The 25885-nt window shown below is 37.5% G+C and overlaps 1 protein-coding gene across 1 annotated transcript in view; it reads left to right on the top strand.

The window, feature by feature from the left end:
• SV2C (synaptic vesicle glycoprotein 2C) overlaps window positions 1-25685 on the top strand; it is an 83367-nt gene extending 57682 nt beyond the window's left edge. Inside the window, exons 4-12 of the mRNA XM_074166040.1 lie at window positions 2356-2489; window positions 2646-2735; window positions 7112-7222; window positions 9438-9526; window positions 9896-10060; window positions 12846-12979; window positions 14244-14447; window positions 15361-15520; window positions 25502-25685. Coding sequence (XP_074022141.1) covers window positions 2356-2489; window positions 2646-2735; window positions 7112-7222; window positions 9438-9526; window positions 9896-10060; window positions 12846-12979; window positions 14244-14447; window positions 15361-15520; window positions 25502-25685 — 1271 coding nt within the window. The remainder of the gene's footprint in view (window positions 1-2355; window positions 2490-2645; window positions 2736-7111; window positions 7223-9437; window positions 9527-9895; window positions 10061-12845; window positions 12980-14243; window positions 14448-15360; window positions 15521-25501) is intronic.
• Window positions 25686-25885: the final 200 nt, after the last annotated feature.

The following is a 25885-nucleotide window of genomic DNA, read 5'->3' as shown; positions in this document are numbered from 1 at the left end:
CGTTTTATAACAGGTATAAAGCCAAGCTGAGTTAATTTACCGCAGAAGTGCTTTTTGTGCAGCTCTGTCTCATAAAACACAAACCACAGCGGTGAAAGGCAAGATTGTCTCAATATACCAGTGGCCGTGTGTATTGCTGGGACAGTTTCTAGTGACAACAAGAGGCAGTACCTTGACTGCACTGTTCTGAAAGATGAAAACCCGGTCCTATGCAGCCTACCCCATGGCACTAGCAGTTGCATGGCTGCCCAGAGAGTCAGATCAGCTCACTGCTCTGACCAAAAACTAATTTAATAAAAAGGAAATAATTTTGCGACTTCTATATCAGGTGATTTTGTACTGTATTTTAAAATATATAATGAAGAATATGATTCTAGTGATTACAATAGAATGTGTACACAATACCCAAACTACAGGTATGGTTTCCAATTGCCTCGTTAACTTACTGTAAAGCTTTATTGCCTTCCCTTCCCAACTGAGATGTAAAGTATGCCCATATTATTGAGGATTTGAAATCCCATCAGATCAAAAGTTGATGTTTTCCAAAAATCAGTAAAAAGAAAATTTTAATACACTTTTACATCCTTTTTTGTTTGCTTTTTTTTAATCTTATATTTTCATTCCAAATTCTATTTTGGAATTAAATTTAACATTAAATTTTAGAGAGCCTCTTTTTGTTGGAGGGAACTTTGGAGGGGGAAGGTATGTTTATCTGTAGCCTTACTTTAAAAAAAAGTAAAATGGCATTCTAAGATCATTGCCAACACTGTCATTGTTTTTGACTCTGTCTTTCTGGGGTAAAGATGACAGGGCTATATAAGGCTGTGGAGCAAGCTGATATCATTTCAGAAACACAGGAAGTGTGTAGGAGACTAGAAAAGACAAGTTCCCAAGTCTGAAGATCATAATGTTTCACTGAGCTGTTGATACGGGGCAAATGTAAATCACGGGTTGACTGTATTTTTCATATGGCAACGTGTAAGTACTTTAATATGAAAAGACTTTCTTTTTTTCCAAGAATGTATTTATGATCCAGAGCATGAAATCTTTAAATTAAAAAATACACTATACATTTAACAGATAAATACCTCCTTTAAAAAACTGTTTAATAGGCCATTTGGTAACATGCTGTACCTTTTGTTTACTGCCATCCAGGCAGATTTAATTAACAATGTCTTTTGTCTAGAAAAATCAGTTAGCAAAGAAATATATCAGATTAATCCGGCGTCAGCTCTTTCATTAACCAGGATTCCATTTTCTTCCAGTAACCTCCTTTGTCCTTTATCATTATTCTTATCTTCCATTCACTTTTTAATAAGTTATCCTTGAAAATCTTACTTGAAAATTTCTGCTATATTGAAGCCAGACTGAAAGGCCAGATAGTTACCCAAATAATATTTTTCTCTTTCTTCAGAGAAACCCTTAGGTTTCTTACAATTCTAGCTTTTCAATACTCCAGTCATAACATACCAAACAATCAGAGATGTTATTAAAAAGCTGAACTTATTTTACTGGTTTTCCAGTATTTCCTTTTGTTTTCTTCTCAGTATATTTTAACAATGTTATTAGCATGTCAGCACTCAGATGTACTCAAGATCAATTTTTCAGATGAGGAGAGTTCTTTTCCCGTTGTTCTTAATCTCTTTAAATAATCATAAATTCTCTTTCTACTTTAGTGCTAAGGTTGCTCATCTCAGACAGAATTTTAAATACTGAGTATTTTTTCCTGTACATCTAGTTATGAGGCAAGGAGGATGAGTGTCAGTTTACATTTAACAGAATTTAAGGAGTGGTATAGTGCTCTGAAACAAGATGGAAACCGAAGTTAGGTTCTGTAAATGCCTTATGTGTTGCACTATATTATATTAGGAGACTCTTACTAAGATTATTGAAATTAGCTCTTTGTAGAAAAAGTTAATAATTAATTAGGAAGGCTCTAAAATTCCTTAAACTACATAATCTGAGTGTAGATTTTTTTATTTGTCCTTTTCCCACTCTTCATAGAAAACTATTTCTTGGTATATATATTCTTTTGTATGGTGATCGTGTCTCTGGTTCACCTAACTACCTTCATGCAGATTTTGCTAGGAGACTTGTCAGAGGCTTCTTCTTCCCTATGTAAGGAAGTCTCCCATCCTTAAAAATATGGCCATTTTCCATCATGACTGGTGACATGCAAGAGGCTGAAATTCATAGTGTAAGATTATTTGTAAAATCATTTCTATTTGTGGAAATATAAGAGATCAATCAGGCTTCATTTAAATACAGGTATCGTTTCACATCTCCAAGAAGCTGCAGAGTCCCACATACAATACTCCTTATTTCTCTACATTTTATGAATTTCTGCTTTCATAGGATGGAGTTTCAGCATGGGCTCTGCCTACCAGTTCCACAGCTGGCGAGTATTTGTGATTGTCTGCGCACTGCCCTGTGTGTCTTCTGTGGTAGCCCTCACCTTTATGCCAGAAAGCCCACGGTTCCTGCTGGAGGTATAATTTTTCAAACAGTATTTAGATTCTAGTCAAAATTATTTCTGTTTTAACATCATGACCTCAATATAGGAAGCATTAAGATTGATCAGTGACTATAGTAAATACCTTAATCTCTACTTATGTTTTGTTTAAATCTTTTGATCAAATGTTTAGGTTGGAAAACATGATGAAGCTTGGATGATACTAAAGCAAATTCATGACACAAACATGCGAGCCCGTGGTCAGCCTGAGAAAGTCTTCACAGTAAGTATTGGTTTTAAAGCTAATCACTTAGCACATTAGCGGGCTTGCTGGCTGGCAAGGTCTGGAGGGCTTAAGCAATCAATATTAATACTTGGCATGACAAAACCAATCATTTGCACTCTAAATGCCTCAATATAACAACATAATTCCTACTGCAATTGTTATATATACAGCAGATGTTAAGATATTACCCTTTGGCCAGCATATTCTTGAGGGTATGAATGTACAGTATGATCATTTTCTCTGGTGTACCAAGATATTTGATAGACTCCATCTGTGTTTCATTTAGTAAGTTTACTTCACCCTTAATAACAACAGTAGGCACACAAAAGTCCAAATTAGTTGGGTATTGTATCTTTAAAGCTTTTGAAATGATGTTTTTTTCATTTTTATCAGCTAAAAGAATAATTTTTTAAAATTCACTTTAACTTCTGTGAAATAGTAATTTCAGACATTTAATTTTCGTAAAATATCTTGGAAGCTCAGCTGCATGTTCTTGACTTACAGGTCTAACGATAAGGCCATAGTCAAAATGTTGATGTGTTGTTTCTATTGGGAGGATAAATTGGCAATTCAGATGTGGGAATTTTCTATGGTATCTTCCTTATTTATGAAGAATATGTACAACAATTCTGTCTTCCTGGATACAGTAGGACCAAACAGCAGAAGGCATTTTCTTGCTTTGAAATCCAGTCTTGTGCTGTGCCATGGGAGTACTGGTACTCTGCTCCCTCTCAGAGCCATGTGTGGGATGTTTTTCCTCTTCTAGAGGCTTCCTTCTTACTTTAATACACATAACTCAATTACAAAATCCTCTTAAAGGTCCCACATTTGTAGGCAGTCTTGAGGAATGACCATCTGACCATATAAATTAATTCCACTGAGACTTGCAGTTTATTGCCTTGGATGTATTTTCCTTTGCCTCCGTTTATGTTTTTTTCCACAAAGAAACTCAATGACTTCTATATTTAGCCTGAAAGAGGGCTGGTTAGCACATGTATCATGTTAAACCCACATTTATTGATACACCGGTGATCTACCCCTAATCCCATTTAACTTAATATTTTATTTTCTGATTTCATTTACGAGTAAAGGGATTTTCCTAATACTGTACAACTAGGGTGTAATTTCACAATCGGCTCTTGCTGATCTGAGCTGTTTTCAGACAGAGTATGCCTGCCCCTGGTCACTTTTTGTTTTTCTTCCACCAGCATTGATACTCATTGACTGATTGCACAGCCAGCCATAGCACAGACTCTGTTGGTACTATAGCTGACTGTGTCATAGCACAACCCCTACAGTGTTGGTTTAGGTACAAGGAAGAAGAAAAAAATGTGCTGGCATAAAAAGTGGGAGGAAGGATCAACCACAGTCCCACATCAGTTTCACGTAGTTGTAATCACATCCTAAAGCAGCCATGGAAAAGAAAACAAAGCTCGTGCTTGTTGTTTCCAGTTCTTGTGATCTAACAAGTCTTTCTCTCTACAGTCGTTAAAATGTGACACTGAGCCATGCTGAACTCAGCACCCTATTTATAGCTAATTTTATTAGTTGTTCAGCCATGAATAGAGCATGAATAATGAAAAAACACCACTTTTGGGGATTTTTGCCAGTTTCTGCCATGAACATTGGGAAAACTCAACTCCAAACTGTTGAGGAGTTGAAAGATTAGAAATTCTGTACTGTATGTGAAGGTTACACATGTAAGTCTCTATTTTCAACTTGTATTAATATGATTAGGAAATACATCAATGTTTCTTCATTGGCCAATATTAGCACTTCATCTTATAAAACCCAAAAAGCAAAGAACTTAGGCATAATTTGTTTGGGACATCCTTTTAGTCTCCCTTTTTTTTTTAGATATGTTAGTCCTGGATATTGTGGCATTTTGTCTGAGTAATTTATTCATATATCTCTGCTAAACCCCTTTGCTTCATCCATTCTATGACTATTTTCCTCCACTTCACTAGTTACATCAGATGATACACTTTGACAACGCTTTCTAACTCTACAGCTGATGTAACTTTTTCTCCATTACTACTACAGTTTTAGTGTGCTTTCCTTTTACATGTTTTCCTAATTATATTGATGTCATCTTTTCCTAGAAGCTTTTTTTCACAAGTGATGCTTATTCTTGTTACTCATATTACTGAGGATTTTATCTTCAAACCTTTTGAAGACAGAAGGCATCAGTTGAGGAACAGTTTGTTTTAGAGTTAGGAACTCCAAAAAGGGACATATTCTCGTTATTGACTGTGGAGGTGGTGGCTCTTAATACTTTTGAAAGCCTCTCCTGAGCACAGTGACTCTAACAGAGATGGTAGTAAGTCGATAGTATTTTCTGTTATGGGACTACTCAAGTTAAACTTTTATGTACATGCTTCATTACCTTCGTGGGTCCTTAAAATGTGTATTCATTAGATCTGGTGGTTAAAATGCTTAAGTAAAAAAAACCTTTATATCCTTAAAACCAAAATTCTCTCCACTCTTTCATTGCCATGTATTAAATAATATATTTTTTTGCAAACATTTTTCCTTTGCAGCATGTCTTGATTTTGTAAAATTTAAAGCATTGCTTATTTCTAGCCATTGCTTTTAAACAGAAGTTCCATTTTCATTAAAATGGGTATTCTTTATTGTTTTTATTTCATTCTTCATATACTGACAGCTGAATTTGCATGGTCCAGATGGACCATTGTCCTGATTCAATAGGACTTTTCTTATGTTAAAGAACCATCAAGGCCAGGGGCTTTTTGTCTCCAGTCACATGCAGTGGTCCTAGGATATATACATTTCCCCCAACCTCCACAGCCCCAAACGAGTCAGGTGGCCAGGACAGTCAAAAGGCTGCCCCTGAGCCTACAAGAGCGGTACTGGTTTATGCAGCATGATTTCAAAAGCATGCCCTTTCTGCCTGGAGGTGTGGCATGTGAGGATGCCTGTATGTACGAGGTTTTAAATAATCTTGGAGGATTCAACTCAGTCTTTTGTATAACATGTTTCATAAAAGCAGTTTAAGAAAAGCTTTAAATCAATGGAATGATGCAGACAGGGTTATTGCTATTGGAAAAACCAAGATGTGAAGGGTACAGCCTTTCGATATAGTCATGGTTTGGCAAGCTAGTGAGCTGCAGTATTTCAGAAACGAGTGTGGTTATAGCCAAAACTGCTTAGTGGGCTTTTATTTTTTCTTGTTCATGGGATGAGGCTGCTGGTGCACCTTAAACAGTGTATGTCTGTAAAAGCAGTGGGCTGAAAGCTAGAGCTTTGCCACCAATAATGCTATTCCCTGATGTCCTGTAATCCACTATGATACATCTGTGGGTGGTGGTGTCCTCATTCTGCTAAGAAGAAACAGGAGCTATTGCTGGCTTCAGAAACTGCAGCTACACACTTAATGCTCAGTCTCTTGCTCGCTCCCTCTCCTTATATGCCTGTCGCTTTCCCCATTTTATTTATTTTCTTTCCATTCTCTATTCGTCTTCTTTTTAAATGAACTGTGGGTGAATACACTGCCTTTTGTGATACTGCTATGATCCTGGGACCAGAGCGGAAGCCAAAACCAAAACCATACAATGCTCTAAGTTTGTCAGGTCCTGTGTCTGGAAAGACCATATAACGCATTCTTGTCCTGCTACCCAGGAGAGTGCAAGTGAAAATGAGCATTGTAGGCAACATCTCATTCTCTTGTCACTGGTAATTCTGTATTTTTCCCTGATGTCTGTTTATCTCATTTCACTTTAGTTGAAGTAGATGATTGCTCATAAGAGCAATAACATGTGTGGTTCCAGATCATTTCACCTAACTTTTTCTCTCTTCATTAAAGAAGATAGTTAAATTCAACATCCAAAAGACAAAGAGAGTTCCCTGTCTCACGCTACAGGCAATAAGAAAAAAGAAAAATGTTATTCAGCTATTAATTCTTGACATTTCAAATACTTCTATTTTCATTACTGTATCTTTAATCAATAGACGTTCAACAATGTTGTGATAGCAAGTCAGAAACCACTTGATAGCAAACTCTGGACATGGTTAATAGAGGGTTTAAATAATGTTTTATCCTTTGTTGCATTAGGGGTACTTACAGCAACACTCTAGCAGAACCTGACAGTAACAGCTTGTTTCAGTCAGAGGAAATGGATTTCCTGCATGCTTTGAAAGTAGAGCTTTTCCAATACAGTTGCATCCATAACGAACTTTGGCATTATAGTAAGCTACTATTCCTTTATATTTCTAAAGTATTTCTAGTGTAAAGATAGGTTTAATATCTGCTCATTTTCAGTTTATGGGATTTTTGAAAACCTTCCAATACTCCTCAACAGGCAATTAATGATTCAAGAAAATGCAAATGTTTGCTGTTCTGTTTTTATTTCTAGGTTAACAGAATCAAAACTCCAAAGCAGATAGATGAACTCATAGAAATAGAGAGCGATACAGGAACTTGGTACAGGAGGTGTTTTGTTAGAATTCGCACAGAGCTATATGGTGTAAGTAACAGCCTCTCTGTTCAGTCTGTAATTACTCTTCTTCTTTTTAATTAGCCTTCAGAAATGGGATGGATTGATGAACTCATGCTGGTAATAGCTGCAATGCTACATTTTCCATGCAACTGGAAGATTCGGGAACTAGTGTAAGGTTCTGGTTTCCTGAAAGAGTTGCGGGTGAATCACGGAGGTTGGTTCCAACTTCTGAGGAGCAAAATGCTGCATTTATCTTCACGCAAGTGATGGCTAATAGTTTCATAGCCACAATCTCAAGCACCACAGTATAATATGTACTGTGAATATATATCAATGTCACCTATGGAAAGAGGTGACACATTGTGAGATGAAAAATTATCAGCAGGAACTTGAGGTGGCCTTATTACTTACAAATGGCAGTCGTGAATAAATTGTGTAAATGTATGTCAATAAAACCTTTATAAGGCCTTGTATCTACATGTATTTTTTGGCATGTCAAATATTTTACTAGAAAACTAAAATTAGTTTTTTCAGAGCTTTTTCAGAGAGTTTAATACAAGCTCATTGGGACTGTCTCTGTATCTCTTTTCCTTTCTTGTGAAACCAAAATCATGCGATATCTTTGAACCTTGTAATGAAAACTGAGAAAAGTCTCATTAATTAAAAACAATAATTAAAAAAAAGTCAAAAGTAGCTTTTCACAGCTGTTAAATATCTGGCATCTTAAATCTCTCCAGACCTATAATGAAGTGTTGCAAACCGTGGTTTGTCACAAAATTGCTTTGCTTGGAAAAATGGCATTTTCCCTGTGAAAAAAATAATAATCCAGAATGTGTCTATTTTATAGGCATTTGTCCAAAATTGGTGTAGTTGAAGATTGAAATGGTATGATTTGGCCTTGTCACTAAACCAGCTTTAAAGGAGCTGGGTTGTGTTACATTCTTGTTATTTCATTGAACTAGCCCCTGCGTCAGACGACCTTCTGTGTTGCATGGTGTGCTGAAACCTCCTAAGACAGACTACCTCTTCTCTTCAAAAGGAGGAGATCATCTTGAGATAAGAGAGAAAGGAAAACATCATTCTCAGTCAGATCTGCTGTAGTGTCTGTGACCTGAGGGTAGTCCCAACTTTTCCTCATATAGCTAAAGTGCCAATTTCTAGCTGTGGTAGGTTATGATAGGTTAAACTCTAAGTGCATCCTTGTTGAATTATGGAATACGGTTTGTCTAAATTTAAAGCAGCATAGTACTGGGAAGAGAGAAGAAAACATTTTTGACAAGATCTCTGGTTTATTTGAGATAGTGAAATGAAGCTGCCTAGGGATTAGGGAAATATGAGGCTACCAGAGCAAGGGTGAATTATTGGACACAGTACACACTGATGTATAAAAAATTTGATATGAGCCGGCAATGTGTGTGATTGCAGCCCAGAAAGCCAATCATATCTATGAAAAGAAACATGGCCAGCGGTCTAGGGAGGTGATTCTGCCCCTCTACTCTGCTCTGCTGAGACCCCACCTGGAGTACTGTGTCCAGCTCTGGAGACCTCAACACAGAAATGACATGGACCTGTTGGAACGGGTCCAGAGGAGGGTCACCAAGTTGATCAGAGGGCTGGAGCACCTCTCGTATGAGAACAGGCTGAGAAAGTTGGGGTTTTTCAACCTGAAGAAGGCTCCTGGGAGACCTTATAGGGGCCTTTGGATACTTAAAGGAAGCTTATAAGAAAGCTGGGGAGAGACTGTTTACCAAGGCCTGTAGGGACAGAAGAAGGGGGTAACAGTTTTAAACTGAAAGAGGTTAGATTAGATATTAGGAAGAAATTCTTTACTGTGAGGGTGGTGAAACACTGGCACAGGTTGCCCGGAGAAGCTGTGGATGCCCCATCCCTGGAAGTGTTCAAGGCCAGACTGGATAGGGCTTTGAGAACCCTGATCTAGCGGGAGATGTCCCTACTCATCACAGAGGGATTGGACTAGATGATCTTTAAAGGTCCTTTCCAATCCAAACTGTTCTATGATTCTATGAAAAGAAGCCAGAAAGTCACAGAACATGCACAATCTGGCAATAGCTGGAGATTAACATAGTTACATGAGAAGTACAGCTATGAACAATATCAAAGAGCTGATCTGCTCTCTCTGATGCCCTGAAGAAGCAAGGAAATCAGAATCAAAAAGCCTCTATCATTTAATAAATTGTTCAAAACACAATTTAAAAGAAATGTTTTTCCTAATGTTTTACAGATTTGGTTGACATTTATGCGATGCTTCAACTACCCAGTGAAGGATAATACAATCAAACTCACCGCTGTATGGTTCACCCTGTCTTTTGGGTAAGAGTGGTTGAGATCTTAAACCATTTTTGATAGACTTGACAGACAGAAGAATCATCTGCATGCAAATTTCTGTCACTATGATTATCCTTTTTATTTGGAAAGGTTTTATTCAGTATCTTTCCACAAAATGTTGTATTTATCAGTTAGTCTTTCTTGGTTGTAAGCCTGACTCATCAAGAATATCTGCTTCAGAAAACTGGCATCTTCTGGTGTCAGCATCTTTCAATATTTTTATTTTATGGAGGATTTTGTTACAATGGAGCAACTGCTCTGTCATGTAACCAGCCGAGGGAGCTGCTCGTCCTCATCTTGCACAGATTTCAGAACAAATGAGATTGGCAACTGAGCTGTTTCTGTTCTCCACAGCTACTATGGCTTATCTGTCTGGTTTCCCGATGTCATTAAACATCTGCAGTCAGATGAGTACGCATCCCGAGTGAAACATTTCCGCAATGAGGAGGTTTCCCATTTCGTCTTCAACTTCACGTTGGAAAATCAGATTCACAGCAATGGAGAGTACATCAATGACAGGTTTAGAGATTTCCTAATATCCTGACTTGGCTGGAATAAACAACTGCATGTTTTAAAGCGTATCCTAATAATGTGATGTTTTCCTCCATTTGCTAATGATAGATGGGTTTGTTGCTTTTTAATGGGAATTTATTTCTGTTCTTGATTTCTTATAACTCATGTAGCAAGGGGAGAAGCGGACCTGCACATGCCCTGGTGGTTCCTTTGTGAGGATCCTTCATGCAAACCCAGCTTCCTTCTCATCCTGAAAAACAGACTAAAAAGCCTAAGTTAATGATACTTCCTTTCACAGTGGGATTCAAAGGTTTTCAGATCCAACACATGTGACATATTGTAGGGGGCCAGGGAAGGACATACTTTCATCTCTGTTGCTGGTTTTTTTCCTATCAAGGAAAGATGCGCCTGTGAAAATGCTGAACACTGAGAGTTTAGGATCTTATCACAGAAAAATAAAAGCTAAATGTTACTGTAAATCTATAAAAAGTATGAACAGCTCTGAAATGTGAAAGAACACATTGGCAATGTGTTTTGTGTTTTTTAACTGAATCCAAATATATTAAGGCTCTATCTGGACTTTACAGATAACTAGATAACAGCGGAAAATTAAACACAGCTGGTTTAGGTATCTGGTTTCTCTTAAGAAATATATAGAACAACCATGTGAATGGTCTCCTGGAAGTGTTGGTGCTAAGTAATTATTATTTCTATAGGAAAATCTGTATCTAAGTGAATAAAATTAATGATATTGGTAATATGGGACTTTTAAAATTATTTTTATAAGAACTTGAGTTTTGACACAGTTAAAGGTTTATGTATTGCAGACAAAAAAATAGCAGTTATCTCCTTCTTAAACTAGCCATAGCTTCCTGGTTCCACTCCTTTCCAGGAGGTAGATATTCTTCTAAAAGCAAAGAACTGTTTACTGTCAGTAACTAACAGCACTCTGTCAATCAAGGTCTTACTAATTTGAACTGAAAATTCTTGTAGAACAGTAAACCTAACATTAATTTACTCTAAAACGCTGATTTACTCTTTTAAATGTGCAAATTTAATAGGCCTCTGACAGTTGTTTGAGATTCAGAAAACATTTTCTACAAAAGTATGAACTCATTTGATATTCTTCCTCCACAAACATTTCAATATTCCACTCACCCTCAATCTCAGTGTTTCCTTCATGTTCTTTTTTAACTAGAAGAACCATCAATGCTTGACTTTTTACTTCAGTACATCTCTGGTGGGTTTTAATTCAAATCATTGCAACACCAATTTTAATATAGTCACAACATGTTTCCTGTCCAAAGGTAAAAAGTGCATCAGAAGAATGTATGACACACAGTCTGTCATTTCTGTTCCAACTGACTAATCTAATTGCTAAATTTTCTTTGTTCTCCTCTGGAATTAGGCTACATTTTAAGGTGGAAAGTGCTATATGAAAAATGATAATGAGTTGACACAGAATGCCAGCCTGATTTTAATCAGTCTGTCACAAGTGAGAAATGATATAGTAACTAAAACTAATGGGCTGAAAACATTCTTCTGACCAATACACAAACAGAATTCATTAGCTAGTAAGTCTTTCCCTGTGATAAAATCAATTAGCTTTTGCTCTTTTTTCTCATAAATATGTGGTTCCAACAACTTTATTGGCAAGTGAGTTTAAATGCTACTGTTTCGTAGGCAGAGTATTTTGTGTGTTCCTATTCCTACTATGAGTCTTGTAATAAGAAAAATACTTAGCTAGTCACACCAGGTTAAAGCAGAGCAGAGTCAGGTCTGTGTTCAGAAGGCTTTGCCATTTTAACATTTCTTACTGCTATATAACAATTAAAGCACTGCTTTCCAAACTGTTACCAGTTTGCATAAAGTCTGCCAGAAAAACTGCCCTTTTTTAGTAGTAGCTTTTCCCATGCCTTTCTGTGAAATAAAAGACTTCACAAAAATAATTATGTATTTCTCTATCTGTAATTTTTTTTAGTATAATGATGTTATTTGGTAGAACTATACTAAAAAAGGTTTACAGCATTGTTTTAGATGAGTAGCATTTAGGTAGAAAGCTACTGCTAGTAATACACTTTGTCATTGACTTTTTCCGTGAATGACTTGATTGACGGTCATGATCAAAGACCAAGGAGTTAAATGAGAGTCAATAGGAAGGAGAATGTTCAGAAATAAGAAAAGCTACTGGCAAGTTGTTCATACCTGTTTTATGTACACAGTAATTGCAATTGCATCTGCAGACACAGGAGTAACAAACACATACTTCCAGTTAGATATCTAGCCATATAACTAGCAATATACTTGTTGTGTTTATGTTAAACCATTTTATAAAAGTATTTTTTAACACTTGGACCAGTATGTTTTGCATTTGAGCCTGACACAGTGCCTAGTGTATTCATCTGGAGAGATAAAGATTCCTAAAGAATTATTTCTTTCCAGCTTCTTGGTACTAGCAGGTGTTTGTTTCAAGAGACTGAGTTTCTGAAGCATGATGTCCCACTTTCTGACTGTAATGTCAAATTAGAAGTAATAGTGATTTTACAAGGCTATTGAAATTGTATTACTGGTTGTGGCTGGTAGCTATGTGGAGCTATTTGTCTTATTAATGTTTTTTCTGAACTATAGTATTTTAGAATCAGCTAATCATTAATTAAGTCTCCAGAATGCCTTTAAGGAATCATTATTACTAGGGTTGAGAATTTTTAGACCTGTATAGCTGCATCAGCTTGATCTGTTGCTCTTTCTAGCCTATGAAGGCAGACTGACAGAAATTATTTATATTGTGCAGGTTTATTATGATGAAGTTTAAATCAGTAACCTTCGAAGATTCACTTTTTAAGAACTGTGTGTTTGAAGACATTACTTCACTGAACACATACTTCAGGAACTGTACTTTCATCAATACCACCTTCTACAACACAGGTATTACAAGAAAAACCCTGAACATCCGTTGTTTAGCTGCGTGTTCTCATCTTGTGTTTATAATTTCTGGATTTCTAATAAGGCATACAAGAAGTCCTCTTCTAGGAAATAAAAAGCTATAAAAAGCAATAGGCCTCTGTAATGATTTTAGTAAAGTGCAAGGATCACACCTGCACTAGAAATATAACAGGCCTAATATTGACTCAGATTATAAACATCTCCTTGATTTTAATAATCTCTAAAGAGATTGGGTCTGGAGAAGAGGAAATATATTTACTGCTTTACTGGTGGCTTTAGTGTATTTTTATTTAGTCTAAATGGAACCGGTGAAATACTTTGTTCATGGTGCTTGCTGTGGCATGGGAATCTGAGTTCAGGATTCAAACTACCTAATCTATAATAATTTCCACTCTCCTAAGTCCTGTAACAAAAATAGGAATGCATATTTTCATACGTTTAAAAAGACAGGGTTGGGTTTTTTTCAGTTTAATAAAATATAACTGAAAGTAGGACATGGCCAGCTAAGCTTGTTGGAAAGATGGGGAACTTCTTACTGCTTTCCCATAACTCCAGCAATCATAATAGCAATGGAGTTAGGTTTCAGAGCAAGCAACACCCAGCTTTCTTTGCGTGGAAGGAAAGTATTGTTGATTCAGGGTTCTAAGGCTGACAAGAGGAACAGAAAGAAAGTGGAAGTTTAGGTAGCCATCTCCAAAATGGTACTGGAAAAAGAATGGCCTGAATGGGTTGCATGTAGCAACTCATCTGTGTTAGAGCTGAATACCATGAGACCTTCTCAGAAATGAAAATTAGTTTAATATGAATTCTGTAAGAATGTTTTGCTTTAAAGGACATCAAACCAAACTGAGCATGATCACCAGTCTCATCTGAAAGGCTGTCTGGTGTGGAAATAGAACATCTGATACCAAGCAAGACCTAGTGATAGAAACTTGCAGATACCCAGTGCTTCTTATGCAAGGCCAGCTGGTGCTGAAAGGTCTTAACCAAATACAGTCCAAGCAGAGTTGAAATACAGTGATATAACTTGCCTAATTCCAGGCCTTAGTTGCTCTTTTTCATGAGCTTTGCATATTTTTCTATTAAGATAAAAAGGTATCAAAATTAACAGCAATAACTAGTCCCATTTTATGAAGCAGTGAAAGCTCCAAGTTATTAAAGTTGCCTAAACTTGGAATGTTTTTAATCAAAAGCTGCACATGGAATTGGCTGTTAGCTGAAATGTTTCTTTTTCTTCTTTCCACAGATCTTGAGCAATATAAATTTGTTGACAGCGAATTGATAAATTGCACATTTTTCCACATCAGGACGGGATGCCAGATTTCTTTCGATGATGACTACAGTGCCTACTGGATTTACTTTGTTAATTTCCTGGGAACTTTGGCAGTGTTACCAGGGAATATTGTGTCTGCTCTTCTGATGGATAGAATTGGACGGTTAACGATGCTAGGTAGGAGATTCACTTTAAAACAGGGATCAACACTAAAACCTGAATCTCTCCTGATAAAGTAAAGTAGCATGTTCACTTTTTAAAGAATTTCGTTCAGAGATATACAAAACATTCCTTCTGCAGATACTTCATTTATGTGGTATCACAACTGTCATTTAAAAAAAACCCCAATTTAGAAACTCTAGGAAGAAAGTGTTCTGTAACAAGTTTTGCGATGCTACATTATCAGTCATTGCTCTTCCATTCTGATATTACAAGACCCTTACTTAGGCGTTTGGGATGATATTTTGCAGAGTGCTGACCATTGGCTTGTCTTTGCACCAGCCAAAAGGAAAGGAAGATGTACACAGGTGGCCCTCAGCTAGTGGAGCAGCTCCTCAGAGGAGTCAGCAGTCCTTTGCGTTAGCTGTTTGCAAAGTAACATAGTTGAAACATATCTTCTGTGGCTTACCTGCAATGACAAATCTGTTTTCAATTTACTTATATAACTATGTGGTAGTTAATTTTATTCATTTTCTAGGAGAATATCTCTATATAAATGCAATTCCCACTCAGTGCTTTTATTGCTACGATATATGAATGAGTATCATGTAATTGCAGAATATGATGAACAGGGAAGAATGGGGGTAGTTCGCCCCCGGCAGCTTTCTTTGAGAGTTCATAGGGGGTTCCAGGTTAATACTTTATGATATATCCTAATATTTGAGAAGTTATGGGTTGTTGGCTTTTTTTAAGACCCTTACCACAATTGTCTGCCTGACTGGTCTTACCAATAGAGGAGGTCTCTTTAGTTTTTAATTAAAATATATAGGTCAATTATTTAGCTACACTGTGTGTATAGAAACGTTAGACAAAGCAATGATTCTTTAAATACAGCTCCACTTCACATTCGTTTCACTGGTCTTGCACGTAGGTGGTTCCATGGTTCTCTCTGGCATAAGCTGTTTTTTCCTGTGGTTTGGGACCAGTGAATCCATGATGATAGGTATGCTGTGCCTCTACAACGGCCTCACCATCTCAGCCTGGAACTCACTAGATGTCATTACCGTGGAGCTATATCCTACAGACAGAAGGTATGTGCAGGTACACCTCCCCTAACCTCACTGACACTATCTCTATGTTCTGGCAGAAATAGTAAATAGAAATGGCTATGTATGAGCTTTACAGAGGCAGTGATGTTTTGAGTAGGCCAAATGAATAGTGTGTCTTATGAATAACAGGGGGACAAAAGAGATTGTTTTTTTGAGCTATTTGGTATGCGTTTCACATCAAATATCACTTTTTTTCATATGAAAAAAGAAGGTCTCACTGCTACTCTCATTTGAAACACAGCTAATGAGTAGTATTTCTGAAAACAGTAATGGAATATTTCAGTTTTCCCCTGCTGCAACTGTCTATGAAGGCAGTGGTTGGTCCAAAACGGCAATATAGCTGCATTTGTCTGTTGGCTGTGAAATGGAGGGGATGATAATAAAAATCACTGTGTGGAGCTGAACATCATCTTCTGGAAGAGATTGTGGGCTTGAACCATGCTGGGCTGTTAATCAGTCTGCTATGAATTTGTATGCAGGGTGACTAGGAGTGTAGATACTCATTACTGAGCAAATACAAAAATGTCTTGGGCACTGCTCCTGACTCTTCAGGACTCTTGCAGGAAAGCTCAGTACGATTTCCATGTTCTGCAAGCATTGCTGCTAGATGACATAGGGTTGGGGTTTTTTCAGGTAAGAGGTACTTTTTAATGCTGATCTTAATGAACTGAAGGAAGAACAGTCAATTCATATGCTGTTACATGCTGAGTGTAAAAATGTAAAAGCCCTGTTTTCTTGAATACACTGGGATATTTCTTCCCCTTCTCCTCCTTAAACAAATTTTATGTAAAATTGCCCAAACTCCACTTAAGGGACAGCATGTCCTTTCTCCTGTCACAGTGCTATTCATTATGTCATTCACCAGAAGTTTCAAATATGGTGAAACATATTTCCAGTTTATAAATGTGTGATGTCTTGCTGGCAAGTCTAAGTTTTTGAGCAGAGGTGCAACTGGCTTTAGTATTGTCCATCAGAAGAGGCAGACTGTAGACTAGCTTCTTTGTTTTCTTTTCATTGGCATTTTAAAAATATATGCTTCTTCAAAATGGACACAAAAAATTGATGTCCGTTGTGGTTGTATCAAATAACCATACTAAGCTACTTATGAATCCAAAGCACAAAGCTTTAATATCAAGTGCTACTGTTTTTATTACACCTTAGGAAATTGCTCTTCTGGCAAGAATTATTCCAGGTCCTTCACCTGGGACGGGGCAATCCCAGGCACAAACACAGGTTGGGCAGAGAATGGCTGGAGAGCAGCCCTGAGGAGAAGGACTTGGGAGTGCTTGTGGATGAGAAGCTCGACATGAGCCGGCAGTGTGCACTGGCAGCCCAGAAAGCCAACCGCATCCTGGGCTGCATCAAAAGAATTGTGGCCAGCAGGTTGAGAGAGGTGATTCTACCCCTCTACTCTGTGCTCGTGAGACCCCACCTGGAATACTGTGTCCAGCTCTGGAGTCCTCTGCACAGAAATGACATGGACCTGTTGGAACAGGTCCAGAGTAAAAATAATCATTATTAGGAATGATAAGCAGAATGTAACTGATATCTATTCTAGGGCATCTGTATTTTTAGTTAATAGTTGTTTTTAATAGTTTCTGCTAACTTTAGGATTGTAGCAGATTCTTGCCTATTTTCCTTTTTCAAAAAGCTTGTGTGTGCTATAATAGCTGCCTGGAACTCCACCTCAGAAATTTACTTGCAGCTTAATTGTTGGGGTTCTTTGCAACAACTCCGGTAGAAAACTTGTCACTTTGTATTATCCATATAAAAAGGTTGATAGGCCAAATCTACCTGTGCCAGGAAAGACATTGCTGATATATACTGCAGATGATATTTTTTTCCAAAGGTTGCAAAAGTGGTGGAGTCATCACTGCCGGTTTTTGCCAGCTGGGTTACAAGGAAACAAGCAATTCTAGAAGTTACTTCCTAGACATGCTTTTTTTAAACTGAAGTAAAGCTTCTTCATGTTTCATAGATCTATTTGAAAATTAATACCTGTGGGGACTCAAGTAACTTGCTTCCCAAAATTTTTTCTCTGATTTTTTTTTTTAAATCCAGAATAACTACAGTTTAACAGGAACCATTGCTCACCTCTGGTGGTCCAGTCTTTCCTTCTAAGACTCCTCTGATCACCATAGTCAGGCATGAAGGGCATTCCAGGCATTGCCTGGAATTTCTAGCTTCTGCAGGTAGCTGTAGGGCTGAGCAGCCTTTCCAAGCATATATAGTACACGAAGCTGCCTGATCTCTTTTTGCACATAAGGTCCTTCATACTTAAGATGATGCCCTCTTTCACTTCAAAGCTGAATCCAGATTGAATCTGGTCCTGAAACTGGCTTCTGGTTTCCCCTCAAAAGGCAATCTAGGCAGACCAATTTTGCTCAGTCTGTTGCTATTTTACTATTCCAATGTGTACTTTTTTCTTACTCCCAATCAGTGAAATGACCACAAACCAGCAGCAAAGGGCAGCTTGTCGTTGGGCTGGAAGAAAAGTGCGTGGAAGGAGGCCAGTTCAGACTACCATGCACAAGAGACCATGCTGGGCAGCCCCTCCTTTTCCTCCCGCACAACTCCTCTTGGAGACCAGCCAGTTGCCAAACTGCTGGGGCTTTGTCAGTGTCAGGCAGCGTAATACAAAAGGTGTTTCATAAATCGTACTCCAGGTTATGTAGGGATCATGCTGGCATTTTGCCAGGTAGGGGTGTGGTGAGTAATTTGGAAATGTGCAGTGTGTATGATACACAGCACACACTTCAGTTTCCTCTTCATCAGCTGCCTGCAGGGCAGAGTTTAGGTTGCTTCAAAATCTTAACAGATTTGGATTCTGTATGCATTCACAGTCATCTACCTATTTACATTTTAATTTAACTAATGCCTGAATTTGAGGTAATTAAGTAGTATGACCTATATTCTTTGTGAGTACTTTCAAATTTTATGCCATTTTAGCATAACTTTTGCTTGCATGTGTTTTATAAAATCTCAGCTGAGGTACACATCTGCTAAAATAAGAGATATTAGAGGCCGTATAGATTTCAATTGGTTCTCTGGTAGAGGACAAAGTTGTGTTAAATGGTGAAGATATGTTACTAATGCTAGTCATAGCTAGGTTCTAGATGATACATGGTGATAATGAATAATTGTTTGATAATAATATTGGTTTTTTTACTTTTCAATACACAAATTTTAAAGGACCCTCATGCTTACTACCTATAAACCAGCTGTTTTCCAATAGCAAGTAAATTAACCCAGGTCCACAATGTAAAGAACTTGTATTAACTCATATTTTATCTCATCTTTGCTCTTGTCTTTTGCCCTATCTTCTTAATGCCCTGTGCTATTCTGGACTAGCCAGCAAGTTCTGAAAAGCCTTTGGTTGGTTGTGACCCTCTTGCAGGCCAAACCAAGCTATTCCATACCTCTGGAAGTTCTGCTCTGAAAGAGAGTATTAAATGTCTTGCAAACATTTTTGGGTGCTCCTAGAGTGCTTTCCTACTCTTTCATAAACTTTCTGTATTTTCTAAACACTGCTTTGAAAGGAGGTGATGTAGAAATTGAGACACAGTGGAAAAATAAATTGTTAAAAATTACTTTAGGTGCCTGATTTGACATGTGTGGTACCAACAGTCCCAGTCACTGCACATTTTAGAAGAGGGAAGGGGCTGAAAGTGTAACTTCCACTGTAGCTGTAAGTGCTCAACACTTCAGCAACACAAACCTGAAGGTGCTAGGCTGAGCACCCAGAAAATGTGAAGTCCATACTTAATGACCTTTTGATTAGCTTTAAGTGACTTGCTAGCATCATATATGAATTCTGTGGCAGGGTAGGGATTGTATCATTTCTCCTGACAAGCAGTGCTGACACCTTAACCATGAGACTGCTTTCTCATCTTGCAGTCCCTAGCCTTATTCACAGTGCACCCTCCAACTCTGCAGCAAATGAGGGAAACCAAGTTTTCTTCACAACATTTGTGTTTTAACCTCAAGCTCTCTTTGTTCTGTGCATTGGCAGAGTGATGCGGAAAAAAAAATATTGGGTGATGAGTTAATTATGGCTTGTGTTGTAATGTGTGTGCCCAAGGGGCTTGCAATAACATTGCACAGTTTCCTAGCTCTGCCTGTAATATAAATACGAATGGAAGAGAGTTAAAATTCTCTGAAGAAGTAATATTTAGGAGATTTTTATGACTTTAAAATACTTTATTTACTTCACGTAAATAATAAATATCTGCTTATGAACTAACTTGGGAAGCACCAGCTTTATAAGCCAAAACTCTTGTTAAGGAGTGGATACAACAAATAACCCAAACCTAAACAGCAAGTGGCACAGAAATAGGTCATCTCCTACAGAGTAAATCAAGGTCAGATTGTATCAGATAACGAACAATTCATCAGTTTTACTACAGCTGCCAGGCATTTGGGTTTGAATCTTGGCCAGGAATATTTGGAATTCAAGGTGTGCTATAAAATGACATCACTCTGTTTTGCCTTTTTTTAATACCTCTGAAATAAGTTCTTAAGGGTTTGGTCATAATTAAGAAGTAAGTTGCTTATCTTCAGTTGATTATATTTATTTTTTTCTCTTCTTCTTTAGCCCTGAGAAGCTGTCCCCAGAGTAATAAACATTATGCACAGGTTATCTTAGGTCCAACTTTGTATTGTTGTGGCTGTCAGAAGAGACATTTTCTATTCTTTTGAGTCATAACAGCAGTCATCATCTTACAGTAGACTTCCTGACAGCTATTTTCTACTGCCATCCTGTGGATGTGGTTCGACTGCATTTTGCTGAAATTTCATGTTAAAGTTTTTTAAGGTATGACATGCTGAACCTATGCAATGCCTTGGGCAGTAGTCCAAGGCAGAAAAGCAAATTCCACAGCTTTACTTTTACACTGAGTACTATAATTGGCCAGGCTATGATAGGTATCTTTGTACAATTTTTTTAAAAGATCTTAAAATGTCTGGACATTAGAAAAGTGTCCATAGCACATTCAGAAACTCAGTTTTAATAGCCTTTGCATATTATCAATGCCCACAAAAGTTATATTCATAGTTTTTTGTAACTTGCTGGATAGGCTCAGCACTAGCTCTGGCAAGAAAATTGTCAAATATCTGTGCTGAGCATTCAGCAGCACTCCAGTGCAGGAAAATGAAGTTTTTAAGTGCTATGCACTGACTATCAGCAGTGGAAAAGTGGGTCTGAAGTATTTTATGTAGGAATATAGGCACCTGGTCTAAGAAGGAGCATATGTGGCAACTAGGAAACAAGCTCTTTTAATCCAAAGGCTTGGATAATCCTTCTATTTTTAACTGTTTGGACTCATGCCATTTTTATGTGGGGCTTGGGTGAAAGGAAGCTAAGCTTTTTTCTTTGTCACAGCTTTCCCAGCAACAGAAGTAATATACATGGGGAAAATTATTTTTCCCTAATATCCACCTTTATTTCAGATATGGCACTTTTATAATCAATACAAAAATCTGTACCTTTTTTTTTAAATGCAATGTCAAATTGATTCACCAGCATTATCTTACTAATGTGCCTGAAGGATTTAATGACATTCTCTAGCTGGACAAGGGATTCTTGCTACTGAACTCACTTGACCAGTAATAAGGATTGCTCATGGAGTCAAAAAACCCATTTTTGTGGCAGTGCTTTACCCAGTAAGTGACAAACATAACAGAAATTGTTGTATATAGTAGTGGCCTTATGTCTTTGGATTTTTTCACGTAATTCATTCATGATGGTGAGATGACACATCACATATCTTTGATCATTTGCAGACTTGCCGTACACTCTAACACTTCCCTGAAACACTGTAGCAGAGACTGTACTACTGCTGCAAGAGAAGACTATGCTTTTATATGCATGTGAATTGCAGCATATCTGTTACCTGGCTATTTTTACTCCCCTGGATTCAGTAGAACTAATTATAAAGGCATGAATTAGTATAGATTTTAGATTATTTGAATCATGAACACCATTCTAAGAAAGATAAAAATGAACAAGTCTGAATTTGCTATCTCTAGAACTCAACAGTTTAGTTAATGACTTTGTTCTGCCTATTAGTAAACAAGAAATTCACATTCAAACACAGTAAAAAAAATTGGAGGATATGAAGGCAGAAGTTTGAACAGTGACAAAGTTTTTCAGGTATAGATTGCAACAATATTTTACATAAGCCTGTAAAACTCTTACTGTTCCTGCCAATGATGTGCATATTTTAGGCAAAAGGACATGCCTGAAAACTGCTTAAGATCAAAAGATTGAACTTCTGCCGCGTTGTTCATTTTGTATCATCAGGACAGCCAAGGGCAATAAAAATGGGCTGACTTTGTCTTACTCTTCTTTGTTTATAATTTGATAACATTAATGGGATTAGACTAATAATAACCCCTTAAAACTGGAAAAATTGAATAAGTTCATTTTAGAAAGCAGAACTGTTTTTCCAGTGCCAACAAATTACCTTAATTTTGCTCAGGTATAAGAGATATTTTATTACAAAATTACTTTAAACCTTAATAACACAATCTTGGGTATATAACTTATAATAGATCTAAATCAAAGTGGTCCAAATTACTCAGAAAATAATATTCAGACCCCTATTATAACTAGTAGATATAAGTGAATAGCATCTGTGAAACAGCTTACCTCTTTCAGACAGCATAAACCAACACTGAATGTAAGTAAAGCATCCCCATATGTTTTGTTCTACTGTCTTTCCAAAGATTTCTTCCCTGTATCTACTCAAATTTGCTTTAGCTAGACCTATGTATTCTTTGGGGAGTTCTGGTATCTCTCTGAATACACTGAAGCTGTTGATGACTAAGTGTCTATTTTCCCTATGTGAACAGGTTTTTTCCTGTTACTGTTATTTAAGGGCAAGTTTGGTTTTACATCAGTACCTGGCAGCTGAAGAAATTGTATTTACATGTGCAAACACTGATCACAACCAGTCACCACCATAACTTCAGAAATATTTTCTGTGCATGAACGAAGCCAAAATTAGAGCAGTTCTGACTCTTTTCCTTTCCTTCTTCCCGTGACTTCTTAAAAAAAGCTGCAGCCTGTTATTATCCCATCCCATAAACTCTGTTTTCCAGATTGTGATAAAGTCTATTTTGCCACAATTTTTCCTCTTCATGCTTCTCCTTCCTGTCTGCACTGTCATTCACCCTAGAAGATGCGGCAGTCTGGAGCTCCTTGCCTCTCATTGTCTTCTCCCCATCCTGGTCAGCTTCCTCCAGATATTCTTCTGATGTTCCACTTTATCTGCCCTTGTAGTACAGATGTCTCTGTGATAGAGATTTTATCTTCTTCTCATAGGCTTTGAAAGACTCAGGGTGGCTGTTTGTGGCTTCCTTCAGTGCATCTCCCACTCCTCCCTTGGACTGACTCTTCCAAAAGTCTTCCTTAAAAGGAGCAAGTTTAAACTTTTTCATCTGAGGAAGGCATTTTCAAAGAGCTGCTGCAAATGTCTCTCTGTCAGAAAGCTTCACAAGCAACACTTCCAAAATTTCCTTATCTGCTTTCAGCAGCGTGCTGTCAGGCAACCAGCATTGGTCTGCACTGTTGGACAGCAGATCACGTCACTTTGTAGGTGGTTATCTCCAGGATGTGCAAGTTTAGCTTTTCTTGGCAATAAGAAATATGTAAAAGTACTGCAGGTTTAATCAAATTTAGAAAAAGAAAAAAGGCAAGTAAGGGTTTTCAATGTACAGAAGGCATATCTGAGTCTTCTGCTTGTCTTTTTCATAGTGTTTCTAAGAAGTTTTTGCTCTGCCATCAGAATGACCTGTCCCTCCTTCTTTAGATATTGCTGATACTTACTGTCATGCAATATCTGGACAGGTGCCACATTTTGCACAAAGAGGAACTATGATTACTTCAGGAAAAATAATAATTACTTTGCTAAATCTCAGGTATTTTAAAGAGACTGAAACACTGCTGTCAATTGTAAGAGACATATAGCCAAACTAATAATAAATTTCTTATGATTATAATCACCCACCAAATGAGACTAACTTCTCCTGGAGTCAGAAAAGGCATACGATACATAGAGGTGACACTGGAACAGTAAGTATTAACTCTTCTAATTTTACTTCCATAATGCTTTAGGCAAAGAAGTTTCAACTTGGTCTGCAACCATGGACAAACGAGTATTTAACATTAACAGAAAAAAAAAACTTTTTGAAGGTATATTAACTAATCTGTTCCATGTTTTAGTTCTGTTCTGCAAACATCCTTTTAACTGATTTAAGAATTTGACAGTCAAAGTACTGTTACTTTAAGTTAGCACATTTCTGAATCTTGTTCAGATTCTGGAGTTAACTGTGGGTTAACTACAGTTCTGCTTCTTAGAGCAAACGAGTGTTTAGAAATATACTAGAAGGATCTAGACCTACCTTCGCCACTCCACTGGTGCACGTCCTCAAATATACCAGGACTGGTATGATTCTGAAGCACAGCATGTCAGATAGTCAGGACATGGACAGTGCTGAAACCCCCTGTATCCTGGTCAACTACACTAGACAGAAGCTTTTACATCTCCCACAGTATAAGACTTGGATACAGAACTCCAAAGGGCTGGACGGATCAACACTATTGAGATTCAGTGGCCAGATTTACAGAAGAGATGACACTCTGGGCTGTGGCCATGTCCATCATTGCTTGAGGGAGAGGATCTCTTCTCCCTTGATTCCATGATTTGCTGTTATGAGAATAAAAAAATAGTTCTGTGAAGATCATTGAGAGTTTACATCCTTTCTCTCAGCGGGGATCAAGTCTCCTTACTTCAAGTTGGTTCTCTGAGCTGCTCTTTAGGAGCTCTGGTAAAAGTTTGTCAAAATTAGTTCCTAAGAATTCAGGCTACATCTGAGGACAAGGCTTCTTCCTTCCCTTCACATGTACCTCTGTACAATAACTAGGGCTCTTTTTATTCACTCAAACCATTAGCATTTCTGTTAATTCCTGCTGTTTAGACTGGAGGCTTTTTGCTTCTAATGGCAGTATTTCACATTAACAAGAAACATTTTGTTCTGAAAAGAAGTTTCTATCCTCCTGATTCTTATTATTTTATTCCAGTGAGCACAGTGTGAGCTCAGCACAGTTGTTCTCTCTTTCACTTCTAAGAGATTTGAGAAATGTTAGAGATTCTACTATTGTGCAGATATTTTTGTTAAGACACTTTTGGTAGGACAAGGTTATTCCTGCAACTATGAATTATACAGTCATGTCAAAACACAATTTATTAAAATGATCACAGTTTGCATAATACATCTATGCATGGGTTACCAAACATCTGAAATATTTAATCTAGACTACTAAAATCACAGCACTGCAATGCAAAAGCCCCTCTGAGTTGCCTGAGTCATACTTTCCATTGGCAATCTATTTTCTTTCCCTTTTTGCAAAGTTTCCCAGACCCTGCACCAAGCAGGGTCTTGTTATGCCCTATTCTCCTTAGCTCTAAAAGACAAACATTCATTATTATTGGAGGTCTCATTTGCCTTTTGAGAAAGCACTGATTGAACATGTATACCACCTGTAAGAAATCCATTTCTATTCAGTACCCCAGGATGATCATCCTTTTATTCTCATGACTTCTTTCCCAAATCACCAAGTAGCTCTCAAAATCTTTCCCACCTCCTGTCTCCCACCCAGCATTTTAAGTGTTACTGAATTTCCACTTGCAAGTCCTTTGTTCTACTGTAGAGGTGTAAAGTTACCTATTCAGTCATTCATTTCACGTTCTGGTCCCTGAGGCAGCAGAATGAATTTGCTTCATAAAGTGCTGTAGCAGCTGAGCTTTAATTTCATATTATAAAAAGACAAGCACAGAATCCTTGTTGTCATAAATTCTGTTTAAGATATTGGGGCTATTCTGATTTATTCCTACCAAGGATTTATCTCAAAGGCTTTACTCTTTCACCCATTTTTTAACTTTCTTCTGTTTTCTCTTCTAGGGCAACAGGCTTTGGCTTTTTGAACGCACTATGCAAAGCAGCAGCTGTACTTGGCAACTTAATATTTGGTTCCCTTGTTGGTATCACCAAAGCAATCCCTATCCTCCTTGCTTCTACTGTTCTAGTATGTGGAGGTCTGGTAGGACTTCGGCTTCCTGACACAAGAACCCAGGTGTTGATGTAACTGGAAAAAGCCATTTACTATTTATTTCCTTTTTCGTACAAATGTCAACTCTCCTGACTGATGGTGCAAAGGCTTCAGATTCTCAACGCTTATTAGAGTGTTCAGATGTCAGAAATCAAACTCAAAAGATATTTTGGAGTGGTAGAGATTTAGAAACCTCTGGATGAAAGTTATAAATTTCACTTTTGTTTGCTTGCATA

The sequence above is a fragment of the Numenius arquata genome, chromosome Z, assembly GCF_964106895.1.
Source record: "Numenius arquata chromosome Z, bNumArq3.hap1.1, whole genome shotgun sequence".
NCBI classification, from domain to species: Eukaryota; Metazoa; Chordata; class Aves; order Charadriiformes; family Scolopacidae; genus Numenius; species Numenius arquata.
The sequence above is the reverse complement of the archived record's forward strand: the minus strand, read 5'-3'. Positions and strand labels throughout refer to the sequence as shown.